Source organism: Pocillopora verrucosa, chromosome 9 (assembly GCF_036669915.1).
Source record: "Pocillopora verrucosa isolate sample1 chromosome 9, ASM3666991v2, whole genome shotgun sequence".
NCBI classification, from domain to species: domain Eukaryota; kingdom Metazoa; phylum Cnidaria; class Anthozoa; order Scleractinia; family Pocilloporidae; genus Pocillopora; species Pocillopora verrucosa.
Genome location: NC_089320.1, coordinates 15,642,050 through 15,657,386, shown reverse-complemented (window position 1 = coordinate 15,657,386; position 15,337 = coordinate 15,642,050). Strand labels below are relative to the sequence as shown.

The 15,337-nt window shown below is 36.6% G+C and overlaps 2 protein-coding genes across 6 annotated transcripts in view; both read right to left on the bottom strand.

The window, feature by feature from the left end:
* The window catches only part of LOC131779524 (leucine-rich repeat serine/threonine-protein kinase 1), a 30,909-nt gene extending 21,461 nt beyond the window's left edge, over positions 1-9,448 (bottom strand). For 2 of the 5 annotated variants that reach the window (XM_066171867.1, XM_066171868.1), the window contains exons 1-9: positions 9,181-9,448; positions 6,164-6,402; positions 5,827-5,873; positions 4,734-4,899; positions 4,167-4,205; positions 3,011-3,125; positions 2,257-2,514; positions 1,566-1,703; positions 236-612 (exon numbers count right to left, since the gene is read on the bottom strand). In XM_066171867.1, the coding sequence (XP_066027964.1) occupies positions 236-612; positions 1,566-1,703; positions 2,257-2,514; positions 3,011-3,125; positions 4,167-4,205; positions 4,734-4,899; positions 5,827-5,873; positions 6,164-6,383 (1,360 nt within the window). In that variant the 5' untranslated portion in view covers positions 6,384-6,402; positions 9,181-9,448. The remainder of the gene's footprint in view (positions 1-235; positions 613-1,565; positions 1,704-2,256; positions 2,515-3,010; positions 3,126-4,166; positions 4,206-4,733; positions 4,900-5,826; positions 5,874-6,163; positions 6,403-9,180) is intronic. The other 3 variants (XM_066171870.1, XM_066171871.1, XM_066171869.1) reach the window with 2 other exon arrangements.
* A 2,054-nt stretch (positions 9,449-11,502) lies between these two features.
* On the bottom strand, positions 11,503-15,313 carry LOC131780399 (pre-mRNA-splicing factor syf2-like). Its single transcript, XM_059097011.2, has 7 exons — positions 15,271-15,313; positions 14,975-15,148; positions 14,623-14,748; positions 13,869-13,986; positions 13,541-13,631; positions 13,033-13,134; positions 11,503-12,641 (listed from the first exon to the last, which is right to left on the bottom strand). Exons 1-7 carry the CDS (start codon positions 15,292-15,294, stop codon positions 12,476-12,478), a joined length of 801 nt encoding a protein of 266 aa, XP_058952994.2. The 5' UTR covers positions 15,295-15,313; the 3' UTR covers positions 11,503-12,475.
* Positions 15,314-15,337: the final 24 nt, after the last annotated feature.

The window sequence follows — 15,337 nt, the reverse complement described above, 5'->3', positions numbered from 1 at the left end:
ACGAAAAAAAACTCGGTAGTTCTTGAGCCAAGTGTTTCACCCCGCTAAACTAATCCAGGTTCTATTTCATAGGGTGAGAAGCTACCGCCACTCTTCCTTGATGGTATGCTAGTTTATTGCAGATTATCCCTCCCTCCCAGCAGATTTTCCTGAAAGTTCGCTGATAAATCGTGTATACTACTCAGCAGAAATGTAACCTTATTCGTTCCAACTTTCAACTCGTCTTATAGCATACCTTGTTGAAGCAGGATCGTTGTGACCTCTGTGCTATCAGCCATAATCGCTGAATTCAAGATTTTGTGGTCAACATCCTCTGCTCCGTTGCTTAACAGTATCTCTACCATTTCCAGGTCTTGTTGAGAACAAGCAATCTCAAGAGGAGAGCATCTACCAGTCAAAGAATTAGCAACTGAGGCAGCAGCAGTAGCGCTGTCACTCTCCCCCTGGAAACTTTCCGCGTTAGACTGACATAGGTTAACATCGGCACCATGTTTTAGGAGCAGTTTGACAACATCTCTGTATCCAACAGTGACCGCGCCTTGCAGTGCAGTCTGCCCCATAATATCTGTAGCATTCACAGACACTGTCAAGATGGCTTCGCACGGCCCAGCGCTACAAGGGCAGAAAAAGGATCATTAGCATATCAAAACAAATGAATCCCTACCTCGAGCGTAAGAACTCTTTTTGGCAGACGCCATGCGGAGAACGCGCCTGATTTCCTCTGGATCAAATTTTTAGACTAGGCTTTCTTTCTTTTAAAACGTGGCTCGCTTGTGCTTAAAATTGGAACGTCTCATTAAGAAACAACAATAACATTACACTGTAGATCGCACTTTGTAAGATGTGCTGAGCTTTATTGAATTTTCAATTGAGTGTCGTAAATCTAAATAAAAAATAGTCAGAACCGCTTATCAGAATATGGGCCAATATGAACACGCGGGAAAACACAAGAAAATGGACGAAAGCGCGGGAAAACCGAGTCGAGGCTTGGTTTTAATATTGCATCTGATGGGTTATAAATATGGCGTGAGTTTTCTAAAGCAACAACAGACAAAGGTAAAGGAAAAAAAGGAGTCCTTGGCTGCGATTACTTTGCTTTTGATTTTCGCCACCCATTTGAAACTGCCCTAATTATCAGTAATCAACTAACTATTGTGAATATCACATGAATCTAAACAAACTTAACCAATAATAAACATCGGTCTTCAAACAAATCAGAAAAGATCACACTACTATCGTTTTAAAGGAGAATAGAGCGCTTTTCGATTGCGTGTCGTTAACTAAAAAAAAAATCACAACGACCAGTCCGAGGAAAGTAAAATACCGGTACCCTAAAAAGCCCACGAGAACTCAAAGTAATAACAACCAATCTACCTACAGCACGAGAACACGTAGGTGACCAAGACGTGACCGGTTCTAGTTTTCCATCTGATTGGTGGAAAGGGTAGGGCGTATTTTCTAAACCAATCACAGGGAGAGGTAAAGAAAAGCCAATGCAAACCCGAATTATTTTCGACACTTATATGAGAATTGCTCTAAATGTTAAGAAAAAGCTATTTACCCACCACTTATGGCGGCAATCTAAAAGTTGCTCGAGAGCTCTCACAAAACCTCCTTGGGCAGCGAGATGAAGGGCAGTCATCCCATTTGATGTCCGAACACTCATGTCAATTTTATTGCAAGGTGCCAACTCTTCACCATCCCTAGAAACACGAAAAAAGAAAAGGGAAGTATGTAAAACTCCTAACGCATCATTATCAAAGCTTAACCGTTTCTGAAACATGAAGCGGCTCAGAGTACTGTGACTCCACTTGGACAGAATGCGAGTCCATTGCAGGTTACCCACCCCAATCCCTTCCTGAACTTAAACAAGCATGCCTTAAAATTTTTTAGAAATCATTGTATAACCCCAAGAATGAGAGGGCACTGAAAGAGTTTAGTGTCTTGCTTGAGAGACACAGCAAAGTTAATACTTCATAGTTGTTTCCCATTTCCCCTTGAATGCTGCTCTTCTAACTTATGCACGGCCGGCATTTTTAACTGTATTTTCACCTTCAGTGTGATTAGCATCCAATTTCTCTGTCCAATATTACCCCTCAACCACACATTAAGGTCGCAAGAATAAAGGAAATGATTATAAACTGTAGAAGCTCCTGGTTGTTGAACAAACTCTCCTTGTCAGCACCTTAAAAATGTTTAGAGAACAGTATGGAGAATATAAATGCTGATGTGAAGATGCAAAGGGTTCACAGTTACCTGGGAACTTGCAGGATGCTCTTAATGATCTCATCACTGCCTTCACCTGCAGCCACATGAAGAGCTGTTGACTTATCCATTTTGCTTGGGATATTGATTAGGTGTGGAAACTTCTGCACTATTAGTCTCACCACCTCATCGTTTCCACTCTGAGTGGCAGCATACAATGGAGCAAGTCCTGTTATTGTGTTCGGTGAACCATCTGCACCTCTACTCAGAAGAAGCTTCACAATTTCAAGATGACCACCTTGACAAGCCCTGGTGAATTCAAACATTTCTAATGTCTTTATGAACTCAAAAAAAAAAAAAATTGCATTTGAGAAATTGACAAAACGTTAATCCTCTCTTAGTTCACCGTGCACTTAAACTTTTAAATTCAGAGAAGTACAGGGTGAGGGTACACCTTGCTCAAGGGGCACTTAACCCTTTAACTCCCATGAGTGACCAAGACATAATTTCTCCTTACAATATCAATACAATATCAAGGAGACAAGTAATGAGAATAAAGAAAAATATCAGTTAGGAGATTATAAGTTGATCCAATACCAAATTCTCCAAACAGACATCACAAGAACTGTATAGGAGACAGTAAGGAGAGTTACTAATGAGATCTTGGGAGTTAAAGGGTTAGTTGAACAAGGCCATATCTATTTTTTCCTAAATCCTGGCCACATGTGATGGTTAAGCCCTTTTTAATAGCTTAAACTGTATTTGAAAGACATTGAGAACAGCAAATTTCAAATTTCTTGTATACTTGTAAAGAAGTGTGCTTCCTCCTTGGTACAACTTGTTGATTGTTGTTGTACTTGCTTCTTCTAAAAGCTCTTTCACCCTTGGTAAATCACCAGTAGCACAACAGCGATAGAGTTCTGGTGAAAAAAATATAAACAAAGAGGTAAGAGCTAATATTAGTTAACAAGACAGCTGGAGGTGTAAGGTCACCCATCCTAATAGTAGCTCTCACCAATGGGGCTTAACTTCTGTGTAAGGCACAAACAAGTGGCTAATTCTCATAGCAGACACTCAAGCACATTTTTAACATGGTCTGCCACAGGCATCCCATGTTATAAATGTTAAAATGTCATTTGACAGCAATGACAAGACTTAATTATTCATTCATTTCTTTGTTTCACATCATTTTTCAATTATATGTAACTGTTAATTTACAACCATTAATAATAAGAAATGACAATGAATGGTAAGGAAACCAAATAATAATCATTAATGCCTGTAAACTTACATTACCTCACAACAAAAAACAGAATGAATCAATATAAGCAACTAATTTGTATAGGAAATAACATGATTTCTATGCAATTTAGTGTAAATAAGCATGATTAAATATTTTCAAAGACAACAAAATTGCACGAGCCCCTTGGGTGAGTGCAATTTGTAGTATTTGAAAAATTTACATGTGGTTCAGCAAATTGCAAGAGAAATCACGTCATTACTTATTAAGAATGTACTTGAAAAAAAGATCGCAAAAAGTCAAGACAGACAAAATTTTTAATGCATGCATGCACTACTTGTAGTTTGCACTTGTGTTACATGAGAATGCACTTGTTTTCAGCCAATCTGACACATGTAATTTTTTCATGTATATTATTAAGTAGGTAACAGGTTGACATAATTATTTGTAATCACTGTCAGCTCGGCCATTGCTTGGTTCAGAAATGTGATATAATATAAGTCTGGATCCTGAAAACTTATTGGTTGCTTTTGCTGTGAGACTATAAATTGTTACACTCAAGTACTGGCTATTCTTTGTGAATGGCTAGTTTCTATATTATGTATACTATGTACGTCAGACTGTTTGGTTTGTCAGTTATGCAAATGTCATCATAAATAAATGATTTAGATTCATAACACTAAAATAACTGAAGAGAGTTAGAGTAAATAATTCCACGCACCTTGGGATATCTCTTCCTCTCTTGCTGCTTTCTTAATGGCTTGAATTAAAACACAAAACAGTTATCGTTTATAATAAAATGCCCAACATTGTAAAACAGTTAGTGAAGCACAATGGTTTTTGTCTAACAATTGACCTGGCATTAATAAAAGATATCTAAAACAATTTGATCCTTAAAAACAAACTTAAAAAATACAAATTACAGAGTTTTAAGCCACAAAAATTTCAGCAGAACAGCTTACCAGTTTTCTCAAGTCAAATACATCTGAATTCAAACATAATCAAACAATATTTATGATCAACACTTACTCCCCCATGAGTGACTAAAAAGGAGTTTCTCTTCATCATATCAATATATTGTTGAGCAAAATGGTGATAAAATTAAAGATAAACTAAGCCATATTTTCCAAGATTCAACACCCCAATTATCAACCTAAAATTATACAAAGTGTATAGCAGACAGTGTTAAGGGAGACCTTCTATTAAAATTTTTATGGTTTGGCTTACTCAAAGGCAAAAATCACAGAGGGAATCCTGATTCAAAAGGCTTTTTTTGATGATAAGATACCTTCCATAGTCCTTAGGTAGTTGCCACAGTCAATTTCCCCCATTTCAAATGCTATCTGCATTGCTGTTTTGCCATCTTTGTTCTTGATATCAACTCTCGCCCCTGCGTCAATGAGAACTTTAAGACAACGGAGATGGCCATTTCGGGCAGCATGATGAAGGGCAGTCTGTCAATCAAATGTTCAGTTTAAATGAGTACTGACTTCAAGCAAAAAAATCCTTATGAATTTCAGAGTGAGTAAGTGTAATGCTGCTCCCTGCACCCAAACTCACAAAAGGGATGGCACTCCATCGCTCCATTACAGGTCACCCTGGCATTTTGTCAAGTGTCCCTCATATTCATTCCCACAATCAGTGACAAAGTTTTTGACAATTTAACCTTTTCCTTCCCCTTATACTTCATTTTCATCTTTTTTTGTCCTTGCAAAGTTAACCTGATGGCCCCCCCCCCCTCCCCCCAAAACAATACTGCATTGTGATTCTATGATCGTTACAAACAGGCAACATTAAAAGGGGGAGGGGAGTATTGTCAATGATTTATAGAATGGTACCAATAGAAGTGTTACCAGTATTCCATACATAAAAAGGGACTGTTTGAACTCTATAAGTCAACTAATTTTGATGCTGATTGCAGTTACTGGTATTCTCCTAGGTGAAAAGAGGCTCTGTAAGAGTTATTAGAGGTGTACTGCCAAAGAACATAACAGAGAGACCCAACCATGGCTAGAACCCAGACCATCTCAACACTTACTAGTCCTCCATCATGTTTCCCATATGGGATACTTATTGCTAAGTTAGGGAACTATATTTGTTCACCTTAAACTGATCAAGGGTTCCACAGATTTAATGGAAATATAAACTCCCCAAAAGTTAAATGATCTTGTAAATTATAAAAGGTTTGTGTTTCAATCTTTGTTTGCCATCTGAGAACCATGACTTGTTAGTTCCTAAGTCTTTGATAAGGAATAAGGATCTAAGAGAGTTAACTCCAAAAATTCTCCCTTTGCCATTATCCTGAAAGGATAATACTAGCTGTATTGAAAAATTTCAGACAAAGAAAATTAGACATTATGTATGGTGTACCAAACACTTACAGAACAGTTATCCTCTGGGGCAGACTGAATGTTTATGTCTTCTGTAACTAAAATATTGATAAATTTAAGCATAACAACATAGCATATTCTTATTTTCCATCCAGGCTGGTATTTCACACTTTTCCTCCCTCCCATCCCCCTTAGTATATTGTTCTGGGCACCACTTTTACCGCATTGATAAAAAGAACTTCTGAAAACGAATTTTCTCAACAGATCATGTCCCCCAATATAGCCCAAATAAACTAATAAACACAATCAACTCCCACCCCAAAGTTGAAACTATTTACAACGCTGCAAAATACTAGTTGTTTGGTCTCAAACATTTACACATCCTCACTTGCTTTTGTCAAGTTACCTATCCATTCCAATAACTCTACCAGACAACCAACACTGTCATGCAGTGCAGCAGTATGAAGAGGTGTCAACCCACGAGGATCAAGACTGTTGGCTTCTCCGTGGACACCGGCCATCAGAAGAGACTTCAGCAAGTCACGCTGATCATAGATAGCTGCCTGATGCAACAGCTCCCCTTTAAACACGAACACTGGAGCAGCCATTTGAAGGAACAACTGTTACCTGGCAGAAAAATATTAGAAACAATTTCTACACACTTACATAAAGTAGGTTGAAAAGTATCACTTTTTCACCCCTTGACCCAAAAACAAGCATTTTACTAGGGTTTTCCCTTCTTATAAAGGTCTAGTAAACACAATTCAGAATTGTAAACAGACCCCATGAACTAATTTAGTGTTAAAAAAAACTGCTTTACAGGCCAAAGCCAAGAGTCATAAAACACTCTGTAGAATGACAATAAATAAAAGCAACAGTTAAAGAGTGACACATCAGTTATCTCAAATTCAATTAGAATAATGAAGGGACACTCCACACAGGGCCAAATTGCCCTCTTCTGACTCAACTCAACAGGGAAATAGGTTTAATTTTTAAAGGGGTTAAAAAATTTGTGGGCTTAAATTAAATGGCTTAAACTGCTGGTAGACCTTGTGTTTTGACAAGCTTGTATTTATGCCACAAGAAGGATCAACAAACAGAGTATCTCACACCTGCTAAAGATTTACACCATGCAGGTTCTTCAGAGTCGTGGGTTTTCACCACCTGAATTATCCTTTAACTCTTAAGATCTAATAAACAATTCTCCTCTTTAACTGCAACACATTTCCTTGGAAACTGGTTGAGAGAATTTGTGTTTGATCAAGAAAAGAACTACCTAATGAGTGTGAGTATTCTCATTACCTGTTCGCTGGATAATATATAATTATTAGAGGGAGCAGTTACATTTTAATCACTTCTGGGAGTTAAAGGGCTGAAAGGTTTGTATACCCTTTGAAAAACATTATCTCTGTCACTAAAGAAGGGTCAAGTGCACCCCAAGACCTTCAAGCTATACCCTTGCTTATGATTATCAAGACTAATATTTTTAATCCAGAAGTACATCTAGAAAACTTAGGTGACATGAAAACTAAAACTAAGTATCAAAGAAATTAATTCCATTATCCCTTCAACTCCTAGGAGTGACTGAATCAAATTTCTCTTTAACATATAATCCCTGAGTCAAACAATAAGGTCGTAAGAATGAAGGAAATGATCACCACCAAAAGAAGCTCTAGATTTCCAAACAAAATCTCCTTGTCACCACCTCAGAAAATGTATCAAGAACAGTATGGAGATTATGTATACTGATGTTGGGGTGTAAAGGGTGAACTCACAGGAGGCATTTGATATTGACTCTGGCAGTAAGCAAAATGGGTGTCATTTATGAACCTTATGATGGCCTAGCTCATTGCCGAGTCTCTCTAGCTCTCTAGCTCTCTACCTCTCTAGGGTAGAATGTCAGAGCATGGAAACCGAAGGTCAGAGAATCAATTCCTCATCACACTCAGAATTTTTTCTAAGTCCTACACTTATAATAAGACAAATAAAAACATCTTTCTTCACTCATTTCCAAGCTTAAAATTCACTATCTTTCTCCTATGATCAACTTTTCGGAGGCCATTCAACACTGTTGATTCTTGCAGTAAGCAGGAAGCATGTCACAAATTAACCTACTAATGGCCTGAATCAACAAAGAGTCTCCATAGCTCAGTATCATAGCTCAGCATGGAATCAATAGGTCCTCATGGGGATTGAATTTTTCCTTGTCTAACATTAATGACATGAAAAACAAAAATATTTCTCTACAAGGAAACTAATTTTTTTCCAGGCTCATAAGCTGTGACTTTTGTTTTCTACTGAAAGCGACCATACTTTGTGCAAATCAGCTTTCATCATTAATAATGGATGGATTTTCATTATATGTCTAATTTGGACTGTATGCAGTTAATTGAGACTTGTCCAAGCCAAAAAGTGTTATTCTATAAGCATATGACAGCATAAAATAATCTTTAACACATTTCTTGCATGGGAATGAAGTCAAGTTGTCTAATTTAAGATATTTTCCATAAAATGCTGTAGCTAAAACTTTAAATAAATCTTTAAAGGAAGTTCTGACATAACAGAATATTTATTTTGCAATTTTTCCCGCTGTCAATTAAATATTTATCAAAAGATGGCGTGATCAATCCCAATGACGTTCATCCATGAAGACAAAAGGAAAAGTTTACATTGTGTTGGATTCCTTTTACTCAAGAATGTTACAAATGTCATCCCTTACTTTTTGACTGTCTAAAAATACACGTTTGGGTTTGTGGATTGACCGTGAAAGCTTGAAGAATTATTAATTCTATCTTCATCAAACCACCATAAACATATTTCGATTAACATTTTCGTTTTGGGTACGCATAGCTAAAATTTATTTGAATACTCTACAAATCTGATTTTAGAGGAAACAGCTCACCAGTGAGTTGAGCTGTGGACTTAAGAATTTGTATGATAATTCAAACAAACCACGCTGATTACAGGATCAAACATCATACAATACATTGGTCTCAAAGACCATCAGAGAACGAAATCTGTTAATCCGAGATCATTTACAACACATCTTACAGCTTAATTCTAGAATACGACAGACATTTCTTCATTCGATTTATTTCGCTGCGAAAGTTAAGTATTTAAAGATATAAATAAATTTCGCCTACTAAATTGATTGGGAAGGGATGTTTCTTGAAGTAATCTATCGTTCTTCCCCTCTGATCGGAAATCCCCTCTTGATCAATACATTTGAATCGCTCGAGTGTGATGTTTGTATACAACCTCATGACGGGAGCATGCCGAAAAAAATACTGGGTCTTTTTACAAGTGTTTTCACTTCAGGTACTGCCAAATTTTGATGATTTTAGAAGAACCCTGCTTTCCAATATTAATATCGCCAAAGAGAGGAGAGCATTCTGCCCAACTTACCTTTTAATTCTCAACTTGATTCAGTGACATCCAAATAAGATTGAACTTTATGCAGAACTTCAATCGTTCGCCGGGAAGAAACTTCTGCCATGTTGAGCACATTGGTACGCCCACAGTTCTTCTTCTGGCGTTCAAAAATTAATTTAAAATATACTAACAGTACTAATACCACTCTTTCGGACTTACGAGCTGCATGTTAGGAAGAAATCCGACAAGAAGAAAGACCTTTGCCAAAACCCACTTACACCACACCAAAGTGAGGGAGATTGGAAATAAGAAATTGTCATGCGTGGGAAGGGTGGGTTAGTACACTACGACGATAGATTCAAAGCCTTGAGAAGCAAAGGAAATAGAAAAGATGGGAGAATTAGGATGAATCCTTTTCCAACTAAATTTTTGTTCAACTGAGATCTCCTAGCAAAAAACCGTATAGGAGGAAAAACGACACAGGGCGATCGAGTTGAATTTGTTGCCTCTACTCACACATCCCTTGTTGAAATCAATACCAGTCGCACACGAGAAAGAAGGAATCAGAGAAACTTTATATCACAATTTTTTCTCCTTTTTTTTCCCTTGACCTGTTACATTTATTTTGGGGTGTAATCTGCTAAAAATAGTCTTCAAAACGAAGGAAGAAAATCCCATGCGACCAATTTTGAGGGTTTGTGATTGGATGAAAACATCCGGTTTGTATTGTCAGCGGATTATTTAATTTCCTTGTCGCCGACTCATCGTGAAGGTTCAAATTTAGTATATAAATGCAATGGAAGACGAGCTCTCCCGGTGGATTAAAGAAACTGTTTTTGCCTCTTACATGGAGGAATGTCAAATTCTTAACGAACTGGACTTTTCGTATGGACATGAGTATGATTTTGAGAAAGATTTTTCCTCAAGCGATCCTTCGTCCTCGAGGAAGAGAAAGGTTGCTGAAGATGTTGACCACGTTTCAGCGGGAAAACAAGCGAGGAAGAGTTGAAACTGCAAAGATCATGTCAAGGTATTGACAACGAATACAAGTCGAAAGGTGGCTTTTGCATTTTGGAGGGGATTTCTTTTGCAGCTTTTGACCAAGGTTGTATTTGGAAATTTCGGATATTAACCGAGCACTTCGATAACTTCGAGATTTATCCAAAAAGGTGGAAGTTTCTAGATGCTTTTCTTCAATAGAAATCCGCATTTTTACTCTGATGACTGCTATTTAGCGTTGGCAGTTCTTACTGTAAGTTTCAACTTCAAAGTTATAATGGAGCATTGTGACAGAAAGAGAGAGGGCACTGGCCGCCATATTGCCAAGGCAACGAGAACTTTACGTGCAGTAGTTCATGCAAACCCGAAGTGTAGTAGTAATTACAAACCTGCATGTCAACATTTCAGGCAAAGTGGTTAATTATTAAATCAAGATTACTAAGTTCAATGTTATATTTGCTTTTTTTAATATTGAGAATTTGGTTTCAGGGTATCTAGTGTCTCAAGAATACTTTTGACTCTGGTACATGCCAGTGTTGTCCCAGTGATATTATGACACACTCTTGCCTAACCCTATTAGTTTTAGCTATTATTAGTGTCAGATAAGTTTCAAATTTTTGTTGTCAATCTTGTGTGTGCCCACAGTTACAAGCCAGCTGGAAGTTCCTTGCATAGCTGTAACCAACTAAACCCTTTTGCCATTTCAAGGAAAGTCAGCAGATGGCACACAGACATCTTATATAATTAGTGATTGGCATGCACTAGTAGGATGTGTGTTTTTTGCCTCTTTAGGTGTCAAAAGATCTAACACAACTCCCACTCTTCATTTTTATTACATGCTAAAGCGAGTCACATGATTTGATAACTTGTTCTGATTTTACAGATCACTAGTTTAATCACTTGATTGCATAGGTGAGTGTGCGTCATTGCATATCTCAGTCAGTGATGTAAATTATGCACAAATTAACGCCATACTTACCATGAAAATGGAATGATATAAAGATGTTGGACTTAACTGAGGAGCAATCATAAAAAACTTTCAGGAAAACAAGGAAAACCAACAGTATTTAACTGTTGTCAAGGTCTAACCTTTTACTTTGAACTTCAATTCATCATTAATCTTCCGTTTTAAAGATCAGCTTGTTCGATGTGAATTAAAAGTTTTCTTTTTGAATATCTCATTTCATCTCTGACCTTAAAGGTGTAAGTTACATGTTTATCTAAGTATCCACAAGATGGACTTGAGTTGACCATAGATTAAAGTCCTTGCAAGTTTGTTGAGAAAGTAATACAGTGAAACCTGCACTGCAGACTCTATCAAGTGCACACCTTGTATCAAGCAGACAACAACTCAAGTCCTGTAACAGTCTATTATTTATTAAAACACAGACTTGTTTTTAGTAGAAAACCATCAAAGTGCTTTGAACTTAAGCCCTTTCTTTAATTAAGAGATTCGAGCTTTATTTTTTATAGATTACAGTTTAAGGTTATACTCCATTCATTCAAGAAATCTCTTTCACCTATTAATATTTATCTCATCAACATAATAGTCCAAACTCTATACTAGGGGGAAACCTTATACTAAGGTCCACGGGTGTTCAGTTGACACAGGATTTGTCATCTGTCGTATTATTATGTTGAAATGCTATGTGATTAAAGGTGACCTTAAACAAGAGATTGTTATGCATTCAGTGGGAAATATCCAAGGATATGGACATGCAAGCCTGAATCCAGTTTTCACCCACGTTTTCAAACTTAAATACCATAGTATAAGGAGTGTTTGATAAAAATCACTCATACTTAAGCAGTAAATTACATAACCAAAAACGTGAATCATGCAACATAAAGGTGAAGTACATTGACTTCAGTATGCGGGAAAGTTTGATAAAAAAAATCACGTACACTTAAATGGTAAATTAATAAACAACAACATAAATCATGCAACATTAACTTGAAGTACACTAACCTCAAAAATAAATGACACCACAATTCTGTTATAACCTGCACATGCAGCTGACCCAAACATCTTTTAAAAATCTCACAAAAAATGACGTTTTGACCCCTGCCTAATTTCCATGTCCACTGTACAACTGCCAGCACTACTTTCTACAAAATAAATGGGAAGTCACTTTTTTTATAAGATTCCTACTATCTCAAGAGTGACTGAAAGCCAAATATTGAAACAACACATGCACTCTGAATTGAAACATCACTTGAACTACCAACCCTCTACTACTGATATCTGATTTCAGATCTCCTTTCTAGCTGCTGCATACATTTTTCTGAAATTTAGTTCTCAAAGAAGATAATGAATTTAGTAATTAACTGCCTAAATTGCAGTGCCTCTTTCTAGGTTCTGTTTGATTTCAGCAGTGAATGGGTCATAGAATCTTGCCAGTTTCTTGTTGAATTTCATATTGCGTTCATTGATGTAATCTATATCTTCTTCATCCAGGTGAGCTCTTCTTCGGCTGTACTTTTCTCGTTTGTCAATCCTGAAATTCAGAAAGTATGCAAATGTGATCAAAGGAGGATTGTAAAATATATTAAAGTTCACACGGCAACCAGGTGGACAATCAGACATGGTTTGATGCTACTCTGGTTTGCAGATTTAATGAATGTAACCAAAGAAATTACAATTCATAGACCCAACATTTCAACACTCCTAACTTCTTTGGTTACATTCATTTATGGTCCAAAGGCAATAAATAATAAGTGTAATTTTATGAATCAAACTAAATATTTGGTAGCCAATCAGAACATGGTAATCACATTATATTACCTGCTTGCAAAGATAGCCACACAATAAAAAAACTCTTACGGGTAATTTTGTATGACACCAGCTTTTCAAGATGAATGTTGGTCAAAATTATATCATGTACTTACTGTTTTTCTAAGTCTGCAACCATTCTGTCTACAGCAGCCTTTGGAACTTTTCCTTGCCCTCCATAGCTGACATCATCTACAGTGGGAAACATGGCTTCCCCTCTGAAGAGGAATGGTTATTTATTTTAGTGCAAATAGTAAAACAATAAAGCATCACTATTTAAGACATCATGACTGAAGTTACAATTAAATGGCAAACATTAGTAAACTTCAATATGTAAGTGATGAGTTTTTAGCAAAAACAGGGGAAAGGGGTTTTTTGGTTGTTTGAACAAATTAACAAGACTTGATTTCTTGGTATACACCTTTCATTCCACAGGAGAGTTATCTGCCTTACACTTCTTTCACTAGCACGTACTTCATTAACTTAATAAGAACTACACTGCAAAGAAACACAAATAGAATATTCAAACTTACTCATCACATTTACCACCTTGATCTGCACAGAAAATGAAAAAATTAGAGCTTTTATAACAACCATGCAACCCTACACCAATCATCCTCTTACTTTTGCTCAACCTCTTTCTTGTAATCTTCATTTGAAGGTTTCATTTGCTTGGTGAGGCGTTGGTATTGTCTGTATTGAGCTGCAGCAAAATCTGCCAAAGAAAAATGAAAAAGTTATCCTCAAGAAAGTTCTCAGATTTTTCTGCCAGATAAGTCACTTCATACATAAGAACTAGTTCACATGCTCCTAGAAAAATATATTGAATAACTGATTCATAGCAGAGGCAAATTCTTGTATAGACTCCTCTCAAGAAAGAAAAACATATATGAATTCAAAGTACATAAAACTGCTGAACTGCTTGTAAATAATTTAAAAATAAATAGCATACCTGAAAAACCTTGATCAGGGTTCTTCTTTTTCCTCTTTCTCTCAAATCTATCAGCATCCTCTGCAGATATCTCAAGCAACTTTACTCTGTCATAATCTTCTCCCTGTGATTCAGCTTCCTATGACAGTCAGAGGATTATCCATATGATTATATGATACAAAACCATAGGTGTGCATTGTTCATAAGATTCCCTTCTAGGATGTTACAACAAGAAGATTGATCTGATATGACAAATGGCAAAAACCAACAAAAGTAGTTGAGACACTCTATTGAGAAGACTACCATTTAAAAAAATAATTTTCTCGTGTTTACATCATATTCATCATTCTCCTACTTTCCCTTTCATGTTATACACCAAAATTGCTAAGTCTTGGCAATAAATTATCTACATCTTTTGGAAGAGAATTGGTAGAATCAAGTGGCTAAGATATGCAAAGCAGTGACAGCATTGTGGCTTACTAAAGTCTAGTGATAAACAATTTTGTGGCAAGGTGAGACAAGCTCAGAACAAGAATATTGCACATGACATGCAAAAAGCCTTGTCCAGGTCTACATTTAATTACCAAAGACTTAAAAAAAAGTCAATTGTACTACTTGAGTCAGCATAGTTATTAATAGCTAGTAGGATTATGACACCTTCATTTTCTGGTCATTGCCTGCTTCAAAGAATATCAACGATAACCAGCAATAAAAGTTTTTTAATATCAGTATGAGATGTACAATTAAAAACATTTGCATATATATATCTATATACCTTTTTAGCCTCTTCTTCTTTGTTCTCCCATTCTACTCTTCGCTGCACAGCTTCCCAGTTTTTAGGTAGCTTCTTTCTCCTATCTTCTTCTGCCACTTCTTGATGATTTAACTTACGTGCTTCATTCTGTAAACATTTAAAATGAAGAGTTTCAGAGATGAATTCACGAAATCACTGTTCCTCGTTAAATTCAGCAACATACTTTGATAACTTATAGACCCCAGACAAGTCTAATTAATTGTCAAAAACGGGCAAAAAAATCATCTCAATTTATATTAAGGCAAAAATCCGATCCATATGTAACCTACACAGCTTTTCTATATTTTGTAACAAACAGAAACAATGACTTAACCCTTCTTAGATGAAGCTCTCTCAATCTCTTCATTCTTTCCGCTCGTTTATCAGCGGCTGATGTGGAGGAAGACGACGATGAAGGACCAGCCTCTAATTCATTGTTTTCATCTAAGACAGAACTCTTGCTTGCACTAGTTTCGCCTTCCATCGCAGTTGATCTAGAACCCTCACTCTACAGGAAAAGTACAAAACTCCGTTCAGATCTTTTTCTTTAAATCAAGGGATCAGTTAATCACAAATTAATTTAAATGCAGGGAGAAATAGTCGATTTAAAGGATATAGCTATCGACTTACTTCTACAACGACTTGTGACGCCATATTCCAAGTGTTCCTTGAGTTTGAAAGTTGAGCCTGCAGTAGA